Here is a 24,459-nt window from a genome sequence, read left to right on the forward strand (position 1 = left end):
GAAAAAAATCAAAGTTTGAATGACAGAAAACCAAGTCCAAATGATAGAATCAGGTGCCAGAGCAAGGAATCAGAGTGAGAACTACATAGAGATGGGACAGGTTAGCTTGGTTTAATGGACCAGAGTGGAAAATACCTAATTTAGTATCTGGTATACAGTTAGAAGCAGTTGACTACTTGCTAAGATAACTAGGCAGAACATTGTAGGTGGTATGTCAGCAATAGGGAAGCTAACATGGTGGTGTTTGGTATTTTTATCAAGAAATTCTCTTTTTATTTTAATAAGAACAAATACTTTTATTCCCCTAAACAATGCCATTTAAAGGAATGCTTTGAAGAGTATAAAGACAACAAATCCAGGTTTTGGAACATTTAATTAAAATGATAGCATGGTATTATAAATAAAAATTTAATCTAAAATCTGAGAAGGGAATGTGGGTAAAATATTGGGGCTAGAATGGTAAAAGGGGAAAATGACACAGAAGGGTAACTTAAAACACTGTACTACAGAGCAGAACACCAAGTCCATAGGAATACATGTCTTCAGAAGAACACGAAGGAAGAAATTACAGTATAGGAGAAAGTGAAAATATAGAGAGAGGCTAGAAGAGATAAGAATAGTACATCACAAGCCAGGTGGAGAAAACTTCAAGAGAGTAAAGTCAACACAATCAACTGGCTTTTTAGCCACCAGATTTGATTGGAAGTTAGTGGTAATCTCCAAGAAAATAAGATTTTAGTAGCACAAGTGGGATTGGGTCATACCACAAAGGTGAGAGAGAATTAGAAATGAAGCTATGGATTGTAGACAAGACTTTATAGTTTGATAAAAGGGAAAGAAAATATGAGAAGTAGGTAAAAGTGAAAGGATTTTTGATATGGAAAAGAAAGATTACTGAGAGAGGATGTATGAATAAAAAATAAAAAGAAAATGCTATGTGGAGATCAACATCAAGGTATTTATAGGTGTTCAAATTAGTATCTTCAAAATAACCTTTTGTCTTGTGTTTTTTTTTTCATTATAAGTACATATTATCAGTTCAATCAGAAAATATAAAACAGCCAGTTCCACTTTGGCAAAAAAATCAAATATGAATTGAATTATTTCAAAGGGCTCAGTATTCTTTAATCTCACAGGGAGATTTCTGGAGTACACTCCACTCCACTGAGTATTTTAGAAATGACTCTTTTCCCTTACCAAACAGCAAATGCCCAAATGCTTGCTTCTTACCTGGATGAGTGTCCAGTGGGCTGTTTCTTTCTAGCATCCACTGCTCCTCTTGCTCCAATTGAGCAATTACCTCTGGTTTATAAAGTTGATGCCCTATTCATGGGGAAAATGTATGCCTTAGGAATTTATACTGGGAACAAAAATCTCTCTCAGAACCCATTCCCAGCCCTCTTAGTCTTTAGGGCCTTTGAATTTGGAAAGGGGAGGGTAAGGTTCAGAAGCAGCCAAATAAAGGTACCTATTTCAAATTCAACAAAGTCAAGATCAGGAAACTGAAAGAGGATGTATGAATAAAGGTTTCCGTAGCAGAAAGGTTTCTGTCTACAGAACTGATAATTTCTATTCTGTCCTGGACTAAACTATATTCACAAAAGCTTTGGAGGTTTATACTACTTAAGGAAATAAACTCATGCGAATGGTTTCCAATTTCACAGGACCCACCACCCTACCTAGTGCAACTAGATTCCTGTAGTTCTCCAGCATCACATCTCGGTAGAGGCTCTTCTGAGCAGGGTACAGTTGGTCCCACTCCTCTCTGGTGAAGTCCACAGCCACATCCTGGAATGTCAGTGATTCCTGAAACATCAAGGACAACCAGCTCAGCCAGAAACTATTCTACAGGGGACCTCAGGGGAAGGAGATAAAAGTGCAGTACTAGACAAGGGTCAAGATGTCTAAGCATTTATACTGAGAATCTCCAGGACTCTGAATAATCCAGGCCAAACTTTTGAAACAAATTAGTATTTGTCTATCATTTTTCAAGACCTATTAAAATATGCAGGAAATATATATATATATTTTGTTTTTAATTGTAATTTTTTTTTTTTGACAGAGCCTCAAGTTGTTGCCCTGGGTAGAGTGCCGTGGCATCACAGCTCATAGCAACCTCCAACTCCTGAGCTCAAGCGATTCTCCTGCCTCCGCCTCCCAAGTAGTTGGGACTACAGGCATCCGCCACAAGGCCCAGCTATTTTTTGGTTGCAGCCGTCATTGTTGTTGGGCAGACCCAGGTTGGAGTTGAACCCGCCAGCTCAGGTGTATGTGGCTGGTGCCTTAGCTGCTTGAGCCACAGGTGCCGAACCAAAATATGCAGGAAATAATCTTGCATTTAAGCATCTTAATTTGTTGCAGGGGACAAAAGATTCTCATCTCATCTAAACAATTAAAACACTACAGGCATGCCTCAGAGATATTATGAGTTCAGTTCCAGACCACTACAATAATACTGCAATAAAGTGAGTCACATGAATTTTTTTGTTTTCCCAGTGCATATAAAAGTTATGTTTACTCTACTCTATGTTGTAGTCTAATAAGTGTGTAATAGCATGATATCTAAAAAGTACAGATCTTGGGCGGTGCCTGTGGCTCAAAGGGGTAGGGCGCCGGTCCCATATGCCAAAAGTGGCGGGTTCAAACCCAGCCCTGGCCAAGAACTGCAAAAAAAAAAAAAAAAGTACAGATCTTAATTAAAATATAATATTCTAAAAATGCCAATGATCATCTGACCCATCAGAATTGAAGTCAATCCTCTCAAACCCTTCTGTTTTATCAACTATGTTTATGTAATATATTATCATAGTCTACTTTTTTTTTTTTTTATACAGAGTCTCACTTAGTAGCCCTGAGGTTGAGTAGCTCATAGCTCAAAGAAGCCTCAAACTCCTGGGCTCAAGCAATCCTCTTGCCTCAGCCTCCCAAACAGTTGGGACTATAGGTACTTGCCACAATGCCTATCTATTTTTTTTTTTTTTTTGTAGAGACAGAGTCTCACTTTATGGCCCTCGGTAGAGTGCTCTGGCCTCACACAGCTCACAGCAACCTCCAACTCCTGGGCTTAAGCGATTCTCTTGCCTCAGCCTCCCGAGTAGCTGGGACTACAGGCGCCCCACAACACCCAGCTATTTTTTGGTTGCAGTTCAGCCAAGGCCGGGTTTGAACCCGCCACCCTCGGTATGTGGGGCCAGCGCCTTACCGACTGAGCCACAGGCGCCGCACAACAATGCCTATCTATTTTTTTAAAGACAGGGTCTCACTCTTGCTCAGACTGGTCTCACACTCCTGAGCTCAAGCAATCTACCCACCTCAGCCTCTCAGAATGCTAGGATTACAGGCATGAGCCACTGCGCCCAGCTCTATTATAGTATTCTTAACATTTTTGTTGTCGTTTCAACAATGTTCACCACATCTGCACCAGGAGATTTCATCTGAAGAAACCATACTTTGCTCATCTGTAAGAAACGACTCCTCATCTGAAGAAACCAGACTTTGCTCAAACATAAGAAACAACTACATCTGTAGTTCCTTCCCCCACTGAAGTCTCGCACCTGTGAGAGTCATCCATGAGGGTTGGAAACTTCTTCTAAACGCCTGTAAATGTTGACATAATGACCTCCTCTCCTGAATCATGAATGTTCTTAATGGCATCTAGAATGGTGAATCCTTTCCAGAAAATATTCAACTAAGCCCAGATCCATCACAGGAATCACTATTCATGGCAGCTACAGCCTTAATAAATGAATTTCTTTTTCTTCATATGAAGTTGAGTGGTACAAACGCAGTTTTGTTACATGGATATATTGCATAGTGGTGAAGTCTGGGCTTTTAGTGTACCCATTATCCAATACTGTACACTTTACCGATTAATTTCTTGTATATCACCCTCTTCCAACCCTCCCACCCTTCTGAGTCTCTAATGACTATTATTCTACACTCTATGTCCTTGTGTACACATAATTCAACTCCTACATATAAGTGAGAACATGAGACATTTGACTTTCTGTTTTAGTTGTTTCATTTAAGATAATGGCCACCAGTTCTATATGGCTGCTGCAAAAAGACATGATTTCTTTTTTTTTATAGCTGAATAGTATTCCAGTCTCTGCCCCACACAAAACACACACACATAAACATACCACAATACATTTTCTTTATCCATTCATCTGTTGATGGACCCTTAGGTTGATTTGTTATCTCTGTGATTATTACTAGTGTTCATGGCCTCTGCAAAGCGAGGGTGGCAGAGGTTATGAGCTTATCTTGTTCCTAAGAGCTATGTATTTATGTCAGCAGATTTTGTACTACGTTTAAGGTTGACCTCCAGTCTAACAGGTGGCATTTGCAGATAAGAGCTGGCTGTGGTGGTGGCAGAAGTTACGCTCAATTTCTGTGTAGGAGGAGAAACTCTGTGGTGTTTTCTGCAATGGCCTGGGCTGTGAATGTACAGTGGTTTTGATTCTGTACTTGACCACAGAGGATGGATGGGTGAAGCTGGACCAGGCAGGCCTGCACTCAGGTACCCTAATGGTGGGCACAAGCAGCAGCTTCAATGAGGGTCTGGGGGTAGTCACCAAATGATGGGAGATATGAATTGGCAAGGAGCAGAGAAACTCATTCTGCACCAAGTTCCTTGCATAGGAAGGGAGACGTGGCCCTAGCTCCTAATCCAGGCAAGTGGATGTAGGACCCATCTCTCTCTTCAGAACTGGAAGAACTCACCGCCCCCTCCCCCCCATCCCAAACAAGGGACCAAGTGGGGGCACTCAGTAAAGTCACATGCAGACTGGGTTTAGACCTCAAAGCAATCCCTGTTCACAAATCTTACACCTGGGCAAAACTGCAGCTTTGGCAAATCTTCCCCTGCTCTGGTCACAGAGAAAGAAAAGCATGTCCAGGGGCGGTGCCCGTGGCTCAGTGAGTAGGGCGCCGGCCCCATATGCCAAGGGTGGCGGGTTCAAACCCGGCCCCGGCCAAACTGCAACAAAAAAATAGCCGGGCGTTGTGGCGGGCGCCTGTAGTCCCAGCTGCTCAGGAGGCTGAGGCAAGAGAATCGCGTAAGCCCAAGAGTTAGAGGTTGCTGTGAGCCGTGTGACGCCACGGCACTCTACCCGAGGGTGGTACAGTGAGACTCTGTCTCTACAAAAAAAAAAAAAAAAAAAAGGGGGGGGGCAGCGCCTGTGGCTCAGTTGGTAAGGCGCCGGCCCCATATACCGAGGGTCGCGGGTTCAAACCCGGCCCCGGCCAAACTGCAACCAAAAAATAGCCGGGCGTTGTGGCGGGCGCCTGTAATCCCAGCTACTCGGGAGGCTGAGGCAAGAGAATCGCTTAAGCCCAGGAGTTGGAGGTTGCTGTGAGCTGTGTGAGGCCACGGCACTCTACCGAGGGCCATAAAGTAAGACTCTGTCTCTACAAAAAAAAAAAAAAAAAAAGAAAAGCATGTCCAACTCCAGTGCTTATGGTTGGGAGTGCCACTCCACACTTGTTACTTAGTTTCGGCTATGGGGCCCTTCCCCTGCTCCAGACCCAACACTCCAATCTCTGACTAGAGACATTCTAATGCCTGGGATAGTGCCCCTGCTATGTAGCCAAATCTTTCCCAGCTTGGTATGAGCCAGAACTAAGAATGGTGTCCTTCTTGGGTCTGGGAAAATGCTTGAGGTACTTCCTGGTGCCTTTCCTTCTCACAGTCTCCTGGCCTCTCCCCACCTGTTCATCAGCTTTGGGTGCTCTTCCATTGCCTGGGTTTCCCTGTTCCCCAGTGGAAAGGCAGATTATAGGGGATACTGTCTCCCCGATCCTGTCTTGGGACTTTACTTACAATTCTCAGCTGGATGCTGTCATGCCAGCTTTCCAGTCACCTTCTCTTCCCCGGGGATCCAAAATTTCCCTTGCTTTTTTTGTGTTCCTTCTTGAATAAAAGTTCATAGTATTAATCTCTACATACTATTTTGCTTCTTCCAAGTGGGTAAGGCATACTGGAGAAGCCTCTTATCTGACATCTTAGAAAAAAATCTGAAGTATTTCTTAAATACTAAGACTTAGAAGTCAAAATTAGTCCTTTATTTATAGGCTGCTGAATGGATGTGTTAGCAGGTATGAAAACAACATTCATCTCCTTGTACATCATCATCACAGCTTTTGGGTGACCAGAGTGCAATATTAGGTGCACTGATATTTTGAAAGCAATCTTTTCTGAGCAGTAGTTTTTAATAGCACGCTTAAAATGTTCAGTAAACCATGCTATAAACAGATGTGCTATCACCTAGGATTTATTGTTCCATCTCCAAAGCACAATCAGAGTAGATTTAGCATAATTCTTAAGGGCCCTAGGATTTTCAGAGTGATATGAGCACTGGTTTCAAGTTAAAGTAACCAGTTGTATTAGCCCCTAACAAGAGAGTCAGCCTGTTCTTTGAAGCTTTGATAACTAGGCATTAACCTCTGTATAGCTATGAAAGTCATAATTAGCATCTTCTTCCAATAGAAGCCTGTTTCATTTGCATTGAAAATCTGTTGTTTAGTATAGCCACCTTCATCAATGATCTTAGGTATATCTTCTAGACAACTGCTGCTGCTTCACTTTGCACTTTAATGTTATGGAAATAGCTTCTTTCCTTAAACCTCATGACCCAACCTCTTCTAGCTTTTCCAGCTTTTCTTCTGCAGCTTCCCCACCTTTTTCGGCCTTCCTAGAATTGAAGAGTTAGGGCTTTGGATTAGGTTTTGGCTTAAAGGAATGTTGTGGTTGGTTTGATCTTTTATCCAGACAACTAAAACTTACTTAAAACTATAATATGTGTTCACTAAAGTAGCACTTTTAATTTTCTTCGAGAACTTTTCCTTTGCATTCACAACTTGGATAACTGGCATAAAAGTTTTGGCTTTGGGACTATTCAGCTTTTAACATGCCTTACTCACTATGTTTAATCATTTCTAGTTATTGATTTCAAGTTAGAACTACATGACTCTTCCTAATTTCTCTATTGTCATGGTTCAGGGAACAGTGATCCTCAAAGAGAGGGAGATAGGGGAACAGCCAGTTGGTGTCAGTCAGAACACCACATTTATGGGCATGGCTCATGGTACCCCCAAAACAATTTCAACAGTAGCATCAAAGATCACTGATCACAGATCACTGTAATAGATATAATAATCAAGTTTGAAAGCTTACGAGAACTACCAAAACATGACACAGAGCCACGAAGTCAGCACATGCTACTGAAAAAATGGTGCCAACAGACTTGCTCATTAGAGGTTTGCCACAAAACTTCAATTTGTAAAAAATGCAATATTTGAGAAGTACAATAAGATAAAGTGCAATAAAATGAAGTACGCTTGCATAAAGAAATTCATTTCAAAAATGAATTTAGGATGTGCTTGTAACCATGAAAGTAAGTAACAAGTAGGTAGATCTCACATAGATTCTTAGCAGATTTTTATGCTTTGGACAGAAGAGGAGATATCCCAGTGTGTGGAAAAAAAAAAAAAAGCAACAAGCGCAAACAGGTTAAGAGTTGAAGGCACATGATATAGATTAGGATCAGAAAGGAAACTGCCTTGTTTCAGATAGGGACTTCAAATAAAAAAGGGTGACCTCTAAATTTTCTCTATTGTAAATGCTGCTTAAACAACCTCTCTGCTCTAAGAGATAGAGACATCCCTGGCCCCCACCATGTTTACCTCTGCTTCTTCCCTTCCCTTACCATCTCCCCAAAATACCACCTACTTCAGGGACACAGTAAATTCTCAGTTCTTCAGAATGACTAGAGTGTGGTGCTCTAAATAAGTCTTTTTCCTCATAAGTTAATAGTCAACATTTAAGTACAATGGTGGTATTTTATTTAAGTTAATTTTCATGCTTTGACAATTTATCTTTCTAAAGTGTATTTCAATTAAATGGGTTAGGCTAGTTAGAGAAGACTCCACTGCTAGAAGAAATTAAGTAATTTATCCAAGGACACACAGCTAGCAAACTGCAAGAGGATTTCATCTTAGGTCTTAATCTAAAGCTTATGCTTTTCCTATCATACTACAAAGTTGTCCTTTTTTTTTTTTGCTTGTATGAATATCTTCCCTCTTCTTGTGATTTTTATTTCTAATTTCCATTCTACTTTCCCCATGCTTATTGAGTGCAGCACCAGTGGTGCTATGTCACAAGGGTGAGGACAACTGTGAATCATCATCTATGTACTTTAATACATCTGTAGGGCTTTTTTGAGAGGGGAGCGGTTTTAATCAGTACCTCAACTACTGTTTTTCCTTCCTTTTATACCTTACAAAGGGGGACTCTGTCTCAAAAAAAAAAAATCTCAGGGGATTTCTATATATCTTATTGCCCAAGTGTCACTTGTTTGTTTTCACCTTCATGAAACTGAAGCAGATGCATTATAGGTATGGGCACTCAGTCATTAAAATTACTCTTACAGAAAAGGCTGAGCTTTATATCAAAACATGAGAGAATCAATATAATTTATGTTTTGAATTAAAATGCTTAAGATATCTTTTATGGATCTCTACTTCAAACAACTTTTTTTCTTAGTACAACTGGATACCAGTCTCAATTGCTTTTGACAGGAGGACTTCTATTGTTCTCTTTGTATAAGATAATCATCATCCTTAGGCAGCCAGTAAACTCATTGGAGGGGATTTTTTTCTCTTTTTATTTTTTTTATTAAATCATAGCTGTGTACATTAATGTAATCATGGGGTACAATGTGCTGGTTTTATATACTATTTGAAATATTTTCATCAAACAGGTTAACAGCATTCACGGCATTTTCTTAGTTATCGTGTTAAGACATTTGTATTCTACATTTAGTAAATTTCACATGTACCCTTGTAAGATGCATAGTTGGTGTAGTCCCACGAATCACCTTCCCTCCACCCATCCTTCCCCCTCCCCTCCTATCCCCTTTCCCCATATTCTTGGGCTATATGAAAGCTATAACTTGATTTCATAGTAGGGCTGAGTACATTGGATACTTTTTCTTCCATTCTTCAGATATTTTGCTAAGAATAATATGTTCCAGCTCCATCCATGTAAGCATGAAAGAGGTAAAGTCTCCACCTTTTTTTAAGGCTGCATACTCCCAGGGTGGGACTGAGCCAGGACTGCTTTAGTGAGCCTAAGACGCACCTGGCCCTCAGGGCATCATAGCTGAGACAAAAGCAGGTGGGAAACCAAAAGCTGAGTGTGAGCTCTAACCGCACCCGCCCCAACACAGACTCCAACCGAGACACATACCCCAGCTCTGGGTAGTGGCACAGACTGGGGCTGAGTTGCAGTTTCTGTGAACTCAAACAGTGTCTGATCCACAGGGGAATATAGCCAGGACAGAAACACACTCTGTGAAACTGTTCTTTTCTGTCAGCAAAATCAATCAGGGGTGGGGCTGGAACTGAGTGAACTGCCCCAGCCTCCATTAAGCACCTGAGATTGTCAGGCCTCAGCTCCCCCTGCAGGATAGAGGGGATTTTTAAAATCCCATGTCACACAACTAATATTCAAAAATGCTTAATGTTGGATACTGATATGAATACAAAAGACTACAAATATAACAGGTACTTGGAGAAGGAAGAAATCTGATCAGGACTAGAGAGATGAGAGAAGATTTCATGAAAAATGCAGAGTTTGAATGTGTGCTGATTATTAGAAGGTAAGTTTGGAGATTAGAGAAAACAGGGACCATTGTAGACAGGAAATAAAGCTTGAGCAAGAACAAGGACAGTGGGAAGATGAGCAGCTGGAGCTGAGCTTTTGTTGGTATATTAGTGCTTTGGCATCTTTGGATATTAAGAGTGGAGTCATTTAATTAATTAATTAATTTATTTATTTATTTTGCAGTTTTGGCCAGGGCCAGACTCGAACCACCACTCTCAGTATATGGGGCCAGCACCCTACTCCTTGAGCCACAGGCGCCGCCCCATTTAATTTATTCTTAACTAATTGTAAGGCTCCCCAAAGACAGGAATAGAAAGACATCTAGAACCAAGGTGGTATATCTATTTCTCCACATTCTAGCCGGAGGAGTAATTTTAATTTTCCAGAACTATTTATTATGTTAAGAAGATGATGCAGTAACTTAGTAAATATTTTGTGTGTAGCTAATATGTGACAGAAATTGTGCTTGGTATCAGCTATACATCACTGAGAAAATGAGACAGTTCTAAAGGAGCTTACTGACAGATATTTGGCAAATACATTTATAGTGATGAATTGCCAATGATTTTTTTTTTATACAAAATAAAAACAAGGTGGTATGAATGTACATTAGGGAATCAGGAAAAAGCTCCGGGGAAGCAAAATGTAAGATGAGAGGCCGGGTGGGGTGGCTCAAGTCTGTAGTCCCAGTGCTGGGAGAGGCTGAGGTGGGTGGATTGCCTGAGCTCAGAGGCTCGAGACCAGTATGAGCAGCAGTGAGCCAGAGTAAGACCCTGTCTCTACTAACAACATCAAAAACAGCCGGACGTTGTGGTGGGCGTCTGTAATCCCAGCTACTGGGGAGGCAACAGGAAAGAGCATCGCCAGAGGAAGAAGAAAATGAACAACAACAACAAAAAAGAGTACTTCAAATGAAGCAGAATGAACAAGCAAGCTGAAATTAAAAATAAAAAAAAATTTTAAAAAACTAAGATGAGAAATGAAGAATATGTCGAAATTATAATAAGTAAGTAGAAAAGACCATTTTAAGCATGTACTAAACATCATCTGCAAAACCATGCATGTATATTTGAGAAATTAAAAGAAAGCCCCTATGGTTGGAGTGGAATAAGGAAGAGAATGACTTGAGCTAAGCTTGGAAAAATGAGCAGGGGTTAGATAAAGTAACCCAACGGTATTTAGTATTTAGCTGTTTGGCTTTTACAGTAAGTGCAGTGGAAAGCATTTGAGGGAATTTAAGCAGGAAAGTAATATGTATATAAGTAACCAGTTCTGCCCTAAAAATCAACCTGGTGCTATATAATGACTGAATTTATGAGAGGCAAGAACTGAAGGGAGAGAGAACCAGTTAGGAAGCTACCGTAGTATTCTATTTGTTTTTGTTTGTTTATTTGTTTGTTTTTTGAGACAGTCTCACTTTGTCACCCTCAGTAGAGTGCTATGGCGTCACTGCTCACAGCAACGTCAAACTCTTGGGCTCAAGCGATTCTCTTGCCTCAGCTTCCTGAGTAGCTGGGACTACAGGTGCCTACCATAATGCTTGACTATTTTTAGAGAGAGGGTCTCGCTTTTGCTCAAGCTGGTCTGGAATCTGTGAGCTCAGGCAATCCACCTGCCTCGGCCTCCCAGAGTGCTAGGATTACAGACATGAGCCATCGTGCCTGGCCTCCCCTGAGATTTTTATGATTATTTTCTTCAATGTTTTACAGTTTTGCTCACACCTAATTTGATAGCAATTTTTAAAAAAGTGACCAGCATTTATCTTTGAATCTTTTCAAAGCATTCAACTAGTTTTCACAGAAACAATTCCTTATTGTACTCATATCTCATCAGTTTATGTAATACTTAATCAAATTATAGAATTATAACAATAGGTTTAAAGAGGTTTTGGAAGAGATAAAATAGATTCTTGATAAGCATTAATTTGTGGTAGCAGATATCCTCAGGTATACTTAGTAATTCCATTATCTCCAAACAGTCATAATGGCCTTGGCATGACTCACTTCGTTTATAGAATAGGAAGTGTTGTTTAAATTCTATCAAAGGGTGATTAAAAAAGTCTTTTCTTTTGTTTTCTTCACATCTAGCATAGATATGAGTCCATGAAAGTAAATCTAGTGAAAATGCTGGAAGGAGAGAAAAACTATGAAGAGGGATACAATGTAAATGAAAGATGAATTACATCATCTGTCACAAGAATCTCCTGGGCTTGGATTTTGGAGACTCAGAATTTCTGAGAATTGAAAAATAAAAGTGCCCAGGGATGCAAGGCTGGTTTAACATACCCAAGTCTATAAATGTTATCCACCATATTAACAGAGGCAAAAATAAAGATCACATGATCCTCTCAATAGATGCAGAAAAAGCATTTGATAAAATCCAGCATCTTTTTCTAATTAGAACACTGAAGAGTATAGGCATAGGTGGCACATTTCTAAAACTGATTGAAGCTATCTATGACAAACCCACAACCAATATTTTACTGAATGGAGTAAAACTGAAAGCTTTTCCTCTTAGAACCGGAACCAGACAAGGTTGTCCTCTGTCACCTTTACTATTCAACGTAGTGCTGCAAGTTCTAGCCAATACAATTAGGCAAGACAAGGAAATAAAGGGAATCCAAATGGGAGCAGAGGAGGTCAAACTCTCTCTCTTTGCTGACGACATGATCTTATACTTAGAGAACCCCAAAGACTCAACCACAAGACTCCTAGAAGTCATCAAAAAATACAGTAACGTTTCAGGATATAAAATCAATGTCCACAAGTCAGTAGCCTTTGTGTACACCAATAACAGTCAAGATGAGAAGCTAATTAAGGACACAACTCCCTTCACCATAGTCTCAAAGAAAATGAAATACCTAGGAATATACCTAACGAAGGAGGTGAAGGACCTCTATAAAGAAAACTATGAAATCCTCAGAAAGGAAATAGCAGAGGATATCAACAAATGGAAGAACATACCATGCTCCTGGATGGGAAGAACCAACATTGTTAAAATGTCTATACTTCCCAAAGCAATCTACCTATTCAATGCCATTCCTATCAAAATACCAACATCATACTTTCAAGATTTGGAAAAAATGATTCTGCGTTTTGTATGGAACCGGAAAAAACCCCGTATAGCTAAGGCAGTTCTCTGTAACAAAAATAAAGCTGGGGGCATCAGCATACCAGATTTTAGTCTGTACTACAAAGCCATAGTGCTCAAGACAGCATGGTACTGGCACAAAAACAGAGACATAGACACTTGGAATCGAATTGAAAACCAAGAAATGAAACTAACATCTTACAACCACCTAATCTTTGATAAACCAAACAAGAACATACCTTGGGGGAAAGACTCCCTATTCAATAAATGGTGTTGGGAGAACTGGATGTCTACATGTAAAAGACTGAAACTGGACCCACACCTTTCCCCACTCACAAAAATTGATTCAAGATGGATAAAGGACTTAAATTTAAGGCATGAAACAATAAAAATCCTCCAAGAAAGCATAGGAAAAACACTGGAAGATATTGGCCTGGGGAAAGACTTCATGAAGAAGACTGCCATGGCAATTGCAACAACAACAAAAATAAACAAATGGGACTTCATTAAACTGAAAAGCTTCTGTACAGCTAAGGAGACAATAACCAAAGCAAAGAGACAACCTACACAATGGGAAAGGATATTTGCATATTTTCAATCAGACAAAAGCTTGATAAGTTGGATCTATAGAGAACTCAAATTAATCCACATGAAAAAAGCCAACAATCCCTTATATCAATGGGCAAGAGACATGAATAGAACTTTCTCTAAAGACGACAGACGAATGGCTAACAAACACATGAAAAAATGTTCATCATCTCTATATATTAGAGAAATGCAAATCAAAACAATCCTGAGATATCATCTAACTCCAGTGAGAATGGCCCACATCACAAAATCTCAAAACTGCAGATGCTGGCGTGGATGTGGAGAGAAGGGAACACTTTTACACTGCTGGTGGGACTGCAAACTAGTACAACCTTTCTGGAAGGAAGTTTGGAGAAACCTCAAAGCACTCAAGCTAGACCTCCCATTTGATCCTGCAATCCCATTACTGGGCATCTACCCAGAAGGAAAGAAATCCTTTTATCATAAGGACACTTGTACTAGACTGTTTATTGCAGCTCAATTTACAATCGCCAAAATGTGGAAACAGCCTAAATGCCCACCAACCCAGGAATGGATTAACAAGCTGTGGTATATGTATACCATGGAATACTATCCAGCCATTAAAAAAAATGGAGACTTTACATCCTTCGTATTAACCTGGATGGACGTGGAAGACATTATTCTTAGTAAAGCATCACAAGAATGGAGAAGCATGAATCCTATGTACTCAATTTTGATATGAGGACAATTAATGACAATTATGGTTATGGGGAGAGGGAAAGCAGAAAGAGGGACGGAGGGAGGGGGGTGGGGCCTTGGTGTGTGTCACACATGCAAGACATGATTGCAAGAGGGACTTTACCTAACAATTGCAATCAGTGTAACCTGGCTTATTGTACCCTCAATGAATCCCCAACAATAAAAAAAAAAAAAAAAAAGAATATACTTTATGAATAAAAATTTTAATATTAAAGAATAACAGTTACATAAAGAAAAAAAAAAAAGAAAAAGAAAAGTGCCCATATTCTGACAACCAGAATAGCATTTCAGAGGAGAAGAAAACTGAACTTACCTGGGACCTGACTATCTGTGATCCAGCATTCATTTCTTTCCTCTTCGTGGTCCCTTCCTGAGAAGGAACAGCATTCTGAGAAGGCATAACTGAGAAAAGCATCATGTTAATACATATTAGGCTAAATTTAAATCTTGGAATTTATGCCTTGTGTTTATATAGTTTACAGAGATGCTAAGACAGAAAGGTTGTGACATCCCTAGTCCTCTATTACACTGGGGGATTCAAGGCAGGACTCTCTCCTCTGTGGTACAATTCCACTTGTTGTGGCACAAATGAGGTCAGTAGTTTTTCAGTCCTAGCTAAATACTTGGGGAAATTAAAAAATATGCCAATGCTCAGCCCTAGCTCCCAAAGATTTGGATTTAATTGGGTGGGGATAGACCTGGGCAATAGCATTTTAAATTTTAAAGTCTTCAAGTGATTCTAAGTGTAGATAAGAATTACTGACATGAGGTGATACAGAGAACATATGTTGAGGGCCTATTTTTACCCTTTATCCTTACAAGAGATCAATTTATCTTCAAGCTTATACTCCAGAGACCTGCCTCTCCTTTGTTTAAGGTGATCCTTGAATATACAAAAGACATTTCATGCTTCTCATTTTTCAGAATGTTCATCTTCCTTTTTGATTTTTTTTTCACCTTCCTTTGAGTGTCTGGATTCAGTCCTCCACCAGGATCACTATAGTTCTTTGTAGTTCTTATGTTGTAATGTCACCAAAGCTTTGTTTTCTTTCAGTATGACAGTCAGGAGATGCTTGTACTAGAAGCATGAGTATTCTTGTGAATCCCTGAAAGCTAATTTTCCAGTGCCTTGTGGGGAACAGCCACTCCCAGATATTAGAGGTACCCCAAGATATCCACAAGAATGACTTCTGCTTTCCAGGGGCAGCCACTCTCAGAATGTTGCCTTGTTTATGAAGAGGTAAGATGCAGGGGCTTCTGAAGGTGGCTATTACTTTTTGTTTTCTAAAATCATCAATCCTTCATATACAGACTTCACTATGGTATTCAAATCTGTGCCTTGGCAGGGATCTTGTAAGATACAATTCTAGGGTGGTGGTGCCTGTGGCTCAACAGAGTAGGGCGCCGGACCCATATGCCAGAGGTGGCGGGTTCAAACCCAGCCCCGGCCAACCCCAAAAAAATCTTTCTCAAAAAGCTAGTAATGGAAATAAAGAAAAAAGTCATTTCTGGGAAACTATTTATTTATTTTTATTTTTTTTGAGACAGACCCTCAAGCTGTTGCCCTGGGTAGAGTGCTATGGAATCACAGCTCACAGTAACCTCCAACTCCTAGGCTCAAGTGATTCTCTTGCCTCTGCCTTCCAAGTAGCTGGGACTACAGGCGCCCACCACAATTCCTGGCCATTTTTTGGTTGCAGCCGTCATTGTTGTTTGGTGGGCCCGGACTGGATTTGAACCCGCCAGCTCAGATGTATGTGGTTGGTGCCTCAGCTGTTTGAGCCACAGGCACCGAGCCATGGGAAACAATTTTTTAAAACAGAAAACCACAGTTCTAGTGAAATGGCCCTGCTCATTAAGGCAGCCATTTATTGCCCAAGACATGGCATGAAACTAAAATTTCACAACTAGTTCACTGAGAGGCAGACCCTTCAGGAGCAACTTAAAAGCAACTGTAAGAACTAGGTTTGGGAATTAATCAACAAGCATAAGCACTGAAAAAGCCCCACTGTCAGAAGAGCAAGACAGAAGTTATGAGAATTCCCTGAAGTTTCAAAGCCAATTACCTCAAAGCCATGTATCTCACAAGAAGAAAGCTACATTTACAAAGGTAGGCAGAATAGAGTTTCTCCTTCATATGTATGAACTGAACTCCAGATGACTAGGATTCCAGAGATTACCTAGTTGAAATTTTCCTAAAGTGTGCCACATTAACATCATATGTCTGTTACTCACAAAAAAGGATGAAATCAGAGTCAGAAAATTATGGCTTCAACCAAATTAAAATAAGGTTTTTTGCTACAAATCTTAGAGATTGTCATATGGTATGTACATTGTGAATCCCAGAAAACCCCAAAGGGAAGGGAAGTGTGTCGAATATATTACATATTGAATGCAATGTTTCCAAAATATATTTAATTTGAAACATTTTTTTTGAGACAGAGTCTCACTCTGTTGCTCTCGGTAGAGTGCCATGGTGTCACAGCTCACAACAATCTCCAACTCTTGGACTTAAGCAATTCTCTTGCCTCAGCCTCCCAAGTAGCTGGGACTATAGGCACCCACCACAACGCCTAGCTATTTTTTTGTTGTAGTTGTCATTATTGTTTAGCAGGCTCAGGCTGTAAAGAGATAGACAAACTATTCATTCATAAAGAAATGAGCTACTCACAGAGCTACAGGTGCCACCAATTTGAAAATATTTTTGTGGCAACTGATGGGACTAGGATTCCACAGAACACACCTTGGGAAATGCTGATTTAGCTCTCAGTTCTTTGGCTTAAGGAAGTATCCTGAAGATCCTTATATCATAGAGCTAAGTGAAAGCTGGTTCTAGAACCCAGGACTTCTGATTGATAGTCTTGGCCTCCTTCTAATATAGTTATCTCTCAGTAGCCATAGGAGATTGGTTCCAGGACTCTTACAGATCCAAAATCCATGGATGCTCAAGTCCCTTATATAAAATGGAACAGTATTTCCATGTAACCTAGACACATTCTTCTGTATACTTAAACTCATAACCAGATTACTTATGGCACCTAATACAATGGAAATGTGATGTAAATTACTGTTATACTTACTGTTTAGTTAATTATGACAAAGGAAAAAAGGCTGTATATATTTAATACAGGTAAAATCATCCATTTCCCCCCTAATATTTTCTATTTGGGGTTGTTTTAAGTCTATGAATGCAGAAACCATGGCTATGGAGGGGTGACTGTATACTCTGAGTCCTTCTTAGTACTTAATCTTTCCTTTCTTTTTGAGACAGAGCCTCAAGCTGTCTCCCTGGGTAGTGTGCCGTGGTATCACCACTCACAGCAACCTCCAACTCCTGGGCTTAAGTGATTCTCTTGCCTCAGCCTCCCAAGTAGCTGGGACCACAGGCACCCGCCACAACACCTGGCTATTTTTTGGTTGCAGCTGTCATTGTTGTTTGGCGGCCCGGGCTGGATTTGAATGCCCCAGCTCAGGTGTATGTGGCTGGCACCTTAGCTGTTTGAGCCACAGGCGCCGAGCCAATCTTTCCCCTTTCTTATCGTAATTTCCCTTTTAATTCTATACTGGAAAGAACAACAAACTAATAGTGTAAATCAGGGGTGAGAAACCTTTTCATGTTGGAAGGCCACATTAATTTAGCTATAATTAAAGGCCACATTCAAGAAACTTCAAGTAGATATATTTAAAAATGTACGTTATTTTGTAAAAATCTAACTACTATGTACTTAATTTCAAAAATAAAAATTTGCTAATTTTAAAATGAATTAACTTTAATGACTTTGTTGTATCTGCTTTTTGTTGAAAGCATTTGAATATTTGGTTGTAGCAGAGTTTCACAGTTTCGGTTGTTCCTCTAACAGGGTATCAGACATTTGTGACCTGAAGGGTATTTTGATTTGGGTTAACGGCAGAATGTAGATTTGCAGCAATAAGTGCTTGACAAGCAAGAAAGGATTTTTCTGGCATGTTGCTGAAGGCGTGGGTATTCTATTTCATTTTTCCATGTTTCAGTTGGTCTTTCCTAGCATCAAACAATGACTACAAAATGTCATCTACTAAGAGCTCAATCAATTCCATCTGTAGTCCTTTAAGTGCCTTAGTGACATCAATTAAGTGAGGCTGAAATGCTGATTTGAGTGTGATGTCATGATTCTCAAAGTCAATGAACTTTTCATTGTATTCTCCAATCAAAAGCTGTATATTCTTCAAATAATTTGCATATATTATCCAGCTCATCAATGGCCTTTGCTTAACTGGGAAAAATGTTCATCTGAAATTTCCCTTAGAAGTCTTTTGAAAAAAGATAGTTTTCAAAATGCTTGGTGTTTTGTTTTTTTTTTGTTCGTTTTTTTTTTTTTTGCCACATATCATATGTAGACTGAGTTTTTTTTTACCTTGTAAAGAAATATTCAGGATATTTTTGTTTGACATGAAATCACACAGAAATGCTGCATTCCTATAGAAATTTTCTTTCAATAATTCACATTCCTGATTCTATTCTTCACAAAGTTTAACTTTCTGTTCTTGAAGAGATAAAATCTGGGCTAACACCTGTCCCTGGGTGTTAAAGTGTGTTGGGTAAAGTATGTTACCCAAAACACTTTATCTTTTTTTTTTGAGAGAGAGAGTCGAAAAATACTCTGTTGCCTTGGTAGAGTGCTGTTGTGTCATCATAGCTCACAGCAACCTCAGTCTCTTGGGCTCAAGAGATCCTCCTGACTCTGCCTCGCTAGTTGCTGGAACTAAAGGCACCCACCAGGGTGCCTGACTAGTTTTTCTCTTTTTAGTACAGATGGGGTTTTGCTTTTGCTCAGGCTGGTTTTGAACTACTGAGCTCAAGCAATCCACCTGCCTCGACTTCAGCAAATCCACACTGAATACTTTAACATTCAACTTTAGCATGTTATGAAACTGATGATGCTGTGCTGCATTTGCACAAATATAGTTAACAATACTTATAACTTGATGCAAAGTGTCACTTAAAATAATAGCTTTAGCTCAGAGATTTTGCTGATGCAAGAAAAGAAATGAGAGCATTTGGATCTGTCAATACTTTTTTTTAAATTTGTGCAATAAACCCTTCATGTCCTGCCAATGGAAGGTACACCATCTGTACATACACTCGCTAAACTTACCAAATTCAGCCCATCTTTACAACATTTATTGTGAAAGTAGTTGAAGATATCTATTCTCCACATTCTGTTACCAAGGGTGCCCAAAGTGAATAATTCTTCGTAGCAAAGGAAATTTTCTGTTATGACTCAAATGAAGTATAAAACCTGGGGCAAGTCAGTAGTATCAGTTGATTCATCCAAAGTGATCGAATAATATATATTTTCCTTTTGAAGTGTTACATGAAGTTATTTTGTTATGTTGAAGGTTAATTCATGCTGATGATCAGTTACATTCTCTTTGAAAGAGGCAGTTTGTACTTTGAAACATTATCAGGGTCTACGCATCCTACAACTTCAACAATGCATTCTTTTTTTTTTGGTAGAGACAGAGTCTCACTGTACCGCCCTCGGGTAGAGTGCCGTGGCGTCACACAGCTCACAGCAACCTCTAACTCTTGGGTTTAAGCGATTCTCTTGCCTCAGCCTCCCGAGCAGCTGGGACTACAGGTGCGCACCACAACGCCCGGCTATTTTTCTGTTGCAGTTTGGCCAGGGCTGGGTCCGAACCCACCACCCTCGGCATATGGGGCTGGCGCCCTACTCACTGAGCCACAACAATGCATTCTTTCACAATTTCTGCATCACTGAATGGCTTCCCCCTTTCTCCAAGTATATAAGCTACTTTGTAAACTGTTTCAGTGGCATTATCTTCAGGTCTTACTACTGCTTGAACAAATTTTCTTTGCTTTTGATATCTCAAAAAGTAACAAATTCCCTTTTGATTTTCATCTTTTAACTTCTGCAATACAACCTTTCATGCCTCTCCCTCTAATTTAAAATATTTGGGGTCCTTATGAGTGTTACAATGCTGATGAACATTGAATTTCTTTTCTTTCTTTCTTTCTTTTTTTTTGAGACAGAGCCTCAAGCTGTCGCCCTGGGCAGTGTCGTGGTATCACAGCTCACGGCTATCTCCAACTCCTGGGCTTAAGCGATTCTCTTGCCTCAGCCTCCCAAGTAGCTGGGACTACAGGTGCCCGCCACAATGCCCAGCTATTTTTTGGTTGTAGTTGTCATTGTTGTTTGGCAGGCTTGGGCTGGATTCGAACCCGCCAGGTCTGGTGTACGTGGCTGGTGCCTTAGCTGCTTGAGCTACAAGCGCCTAAAATTTGTATTTTTACAGATTTACTCCAGTCAAAAGGCCACACCTAAGGACCTAGAAGGCCACAGGTCCCCTCATCCTGGTATAATTCCTCACACAATTTATACTTCAACCTTTCTAGAGAAGCCTGTGGGATTGCTATAGTCTCTATCAGACAAGTTAACCATGATATCTTGAAAAGTAACAAATTCCCTTTTGACTGCCTAAGTCTATAGTCCTGAACCTCTGCCCTGCAGACTGTACCATTTTGTGGACTGTAAGGAACTGGCTCACACAGCAGGTGGTGAAGGCAGGTGAGGGAGCCAAGCTTTCTCTATCTTTACACCTGCTATCCTTTGCTTGCATCACTGCCTGAGCTCTGCCTCCTGTTAGATAAGCAGAGGCATTAGATTCTCATAAGGGTGCAAACCCTACTGTAAACTGATCATGTGAGGAGAAGGCTGTGTGTTTCCTTATGAGAATCTAATGCCTAATAATCTGAGGTGGAGATGTAATGTGCTTGAAAACATCCTCCCCTCCACCCCAGCCCATGGAAAAATTATCTTCTATGAAACCAATCTCTAGTACAAAAAAGGTTGGGGACTGCTGTCCTAAAGGATACTAGAATTACAATCAATTCAAATCAAGGATGACTCTGGGCTTAACAGGTTTCTCTTTCACCTCAGACTCTTCCAAAAATCTGAGTCAACTTTACTTATCATGTAGAAAACTAATGTAGTAGTTCTTTGGGCTGTGCATTAACACTTGTAGGGATTTTTAAGTACATAGATATAAATGTATACATGTCCAGGTGCCACCGAAGAGCTACTAAATCAGAATCTGCAGAGGTGAAATTGACATCTACATATTTTTTAAATGTCCCACAACTGATTTTGACCTATCAGAGCCTTTCACTTCTTTAACTTCCACAACCCCAATGATTTTCACCATCATTCTACTTCTGGGGCCACGAAGCATCTGAAATCATTCCTATCTTAGAAAACACTAGATAGTAGAATCTAGATTAGATAGAGAAGAAACTGAAGACAGGAGTCTTCTCCTAAATAGATAGGAGAGAAAATACAAAAAAGAGTCATATTTATCAAAATGTAGCCTGAAAATCACTGATTACGTGGTATTTGTTGAAAAGCAGATTCACTGGTCTTATCCTCCCCATTCCCAACTAATGAAATAGTACCTCTGGGGTATTACTAGCCCAGCAATTTGCACAAAAAGGTAATTTTCCCTTGCAATTAGTCCATTCTCTCCAGGCTCACAAAAGGTTTAAATCTAGCCCATATCTTCTCAGCTTTATCTTTCACTTTTGTTGAATCCTTCAAATCATCATTTAAAATCATTTAATATCTCCAACATTAAACATTCTCACTGGCCACATACATCTTTGCAACTACCAACCCTGCTTTTTTTGAAGATCACAACTCTTTTTCAAAGGATTGTCAACACTTATTCTATTCCCTCATCACCCCTTTATTTCTCATTTCCCTATAATCTGGCTTTTGTTCTGCCCTAATGTTTCTGGCAATGAATACTAAAAACATTTATGCTATTCATGCAGTGGGCCTCAATACTTCTTACTTGAACTCTGACAGTATCTGGTATTGCTGACAACTGATTATTATTTTTGAAATTTCACCACTATACAATATGACAACTAATTTTTGCTTTATAATTCCACTGCCTCTCTCAGTGGGCTATGTTCTAATCTCTTTTCCTTTGCCTGTACCTTTTATGTGCTACTGATTCTTAAGATTTCCTAAAATCTACTCTCATAACCTTTGCAGTTGAGGGTTAAGGGAGTTTAAAAGATAACAACCTAATCATACCAATCCCCCACTTAAAATTCCTCAGAGCATCCTACCACTCTTATAGGCTGGAGTACAAAGCCATAAAGAATTCTATACCTGCTTCCCATTCTTTCAGGTCACTCTCCTGTTTGCTTTTTTTTGAGACAGAGCCTCAAGCTGTCACCCTGGGTAGAGGGCCGTGGCATCACAGCTCACAGCAATCTCCAACTCTCCAAATCCTGGGCTCAAGCAATTCTCCTGCCTCCACCTACCAAGTAGCTGGGACTACAGGCGCCCACCACAATGCCCGGCTATTTTTTGGTTGCAGCCGTCATTGTTGTTTGGCGGGTCTGGGCTGGATTCAAACCCGCTAACTCAGGTATATGAGGCTGGTGTCTTAGCTGCTTGAGCCACAGGTGCTGAGCCTCTCCTGTTTGCTTTTGAGGCTTCATCTACACTTGTACACATGCATATGCATACACACACATATACTTCATAAAGGGTTGTCTGGAATGTATCCAGCCATGTAATATGACAAATACACACACATACTTTTATTCCCTAGTGAAGTGATGGGCCCTTCAGTTGATTCCATATCTTTGCAATTGTAAATTGTGCTGTGAAAAACAGTTGAGTACAGGGCGGTGCCTGTGGCTCAGTGGGCAGGGTGCCAGCCCCATATACCAAGGGTAGTAGGTTCAAACCTGGCCCAGGCCAAACTGCAACAAAAAAATAGCCAGGCACTGTGGCAGGCACCTTAGTCCCAGCTACCTGGGAGGCTGAGGCAAGAGAATCGCCTAAGCCCAGGAGTTGGAGGTTGCTGTGAACTGTGTGATGCCACGGCACTCTACCGAGGGCGATAAAGTGAGACTCTGTCTCTACAAAAAAAAAAAAAAAAAAAAAAAAAAGACTTTAGGTCCATAAAAAAAAAAAAAAACACAACAGTTGAGTACAAGTGTCTTTTCAATAAAATGACTACTTTTCCTTGGGGCAGCACCTGTGGCTCAAGGAGTAGGGCGCTGGTCCCATATGCCGGAAGTGGCGGGTTCAAATCCAGCCCTGGGCAAAAAAAATGACTACTTTTCCTTTGGGTAGACAGATACCCAGTAGTGGAATTGCTAAGATAGAATGGTAAGTCTACATTTACTTCTTTTAACAATCTCCATACTGTTTTCCAGGAGGAAATCTGAAGTCCCATAAACAGTGTATAAACATTCTTTTGTTTCTGCCCTCATGCCAGCATCTATTGTTTTTCTGACCTTTTCATAACGATCATTCTGACAGCAGTAAGGTAGTATCTTTTTGTAGTTCTTATTTGCATTTCCCTGCTGATTACTAATGTTGTATAGTTTGCATATGTTTGTTGGCCATTTGTCTAGCCTTTTTTTTTTTTTTTTTTTGGTAGAGACAGAGTCTCACCTTACCGCCTTCAGTAGAGTGCCATGATGTACACAGGACTCACAGCAACCTCTAGCTCTTGGGCTTCTGCGATTCTCCTGCCTCAGCCTCCCAAGCAGCTGGGCTTACAGGCGCCCGCCACAACGCCCGGCTTGTCTATCCTCTTTTAAAAAACTTCCGTTTATCTCTTTCTGCCACTTTTTAATGTGATTGTTTTTTTCTTACTGATTTGTTTGAGTTCTTTGTAGATTCTGGATATGAATTCTTTATCAGATGTATAATTTGCAAATATTCTCTCCAACTCTGTAGACTATTAACTCTTGATTATTTCCTTTGCTGTGCAAAAGCCTTTTAATATAAGTAGCATTTATTTATTTTTGTGGTTGCTATATTTGCCTTTGGGGCCTCAGTCATAAATTCTTTGCCTAGCCCAATGTCTACATGAGTTTTTCCTATGTTTTCTTCTAGAATTTTTAGGTTTCATGCCTTACATTTACCATATTTTCTCGTGTATAACATGCACTTTTTTTGCTCAAATTTTTTAGGGAAAAATAAGGATGTGCATTATAGATGGGTAGTATGGCTTGGGAGCAGGGGAGCTGATTAGGCCTTCTGGAGCTGCTGTATCCTCCCAACTGGGCCCACTGCACACATGGGGTCCAGCTGGGGAGGATTCAGGATCAAATAGGAGTGGGCTGGAGTGGCCTCCACTAAGTGCTGGCATCAGGAGAGGGGTGGTGGTATGGCTTGCAAGGCAGGCTGTGGCTATGCAAGGAGAGGGTCAAGGCTGGAGGCTCAGCTGTGCTGAGGGTGGGAGCCCTGAACAGGTCCCAGGGATCTGCCTGGCTGCTCATGTCCTAAGCAAGTCTCAATAGCTCCTGCCCTTCTAGCCATATGCATAGGCATCATGGCTGTGGCCCCTGATATGGTGGAGAG

At 40.3% G+C, this 24,459-nt stretch overlaps 1 protein-coding gene across 5 annotated transcripts in view; it reads right to left on the bottom strand.

The window, feature by feature from the left end:
* Positions 1-24,459, bottom strand: part of ZNF713 (zinc finger protein 713) — a 94,262-nt gene that overhangs the window by 57,825 nt on the left and 11,978 nt on the right. For 2 of the 5 annotated variants that reach the window (XM_053555101.1, XM_053555097.1), the window contains exons 2-4: positions 14,379-14,467; positions 1,680-1,806; positions 1,231-1,323 (exon numbers count right to left, since the gene is read on the bottom strand). In XM_053555101.1, the coding sequence (XP_053411076.1) occupies positions 1,308-1,323; positions 1,680-1,806; positions 14,379-14,467 (232 nt within the window). In that variant the 3' untranslated portion in view covers positions 1,231-1,307. Of the gene's footprint in view, positions 1-1,230; positions 1,324-1,679; positions 1,807-4,142; positions 4,175-14,378; positions 14,468-24,459 lie in introns of those variants that run through there. The other 3 variants (XM_053555098.1, XM_053555100.1, XM_053555099.1) reach the window with 3 other exon arrangements.

The sequence above is a fragment of the Nycticebus coucang genome, chromosome 12 (assembly GCF_027406575.1).
Source record: "Nycticebus coucang isolate mNycCou1 chromosome 12, mNycCou1.pri, whole genome shotgun sequence".
NCBI lineage: Eukaryota > Metazoa > Chordata > Mammalia > Primates > Lorisidae > Nycticebus > Nycticebus coucang.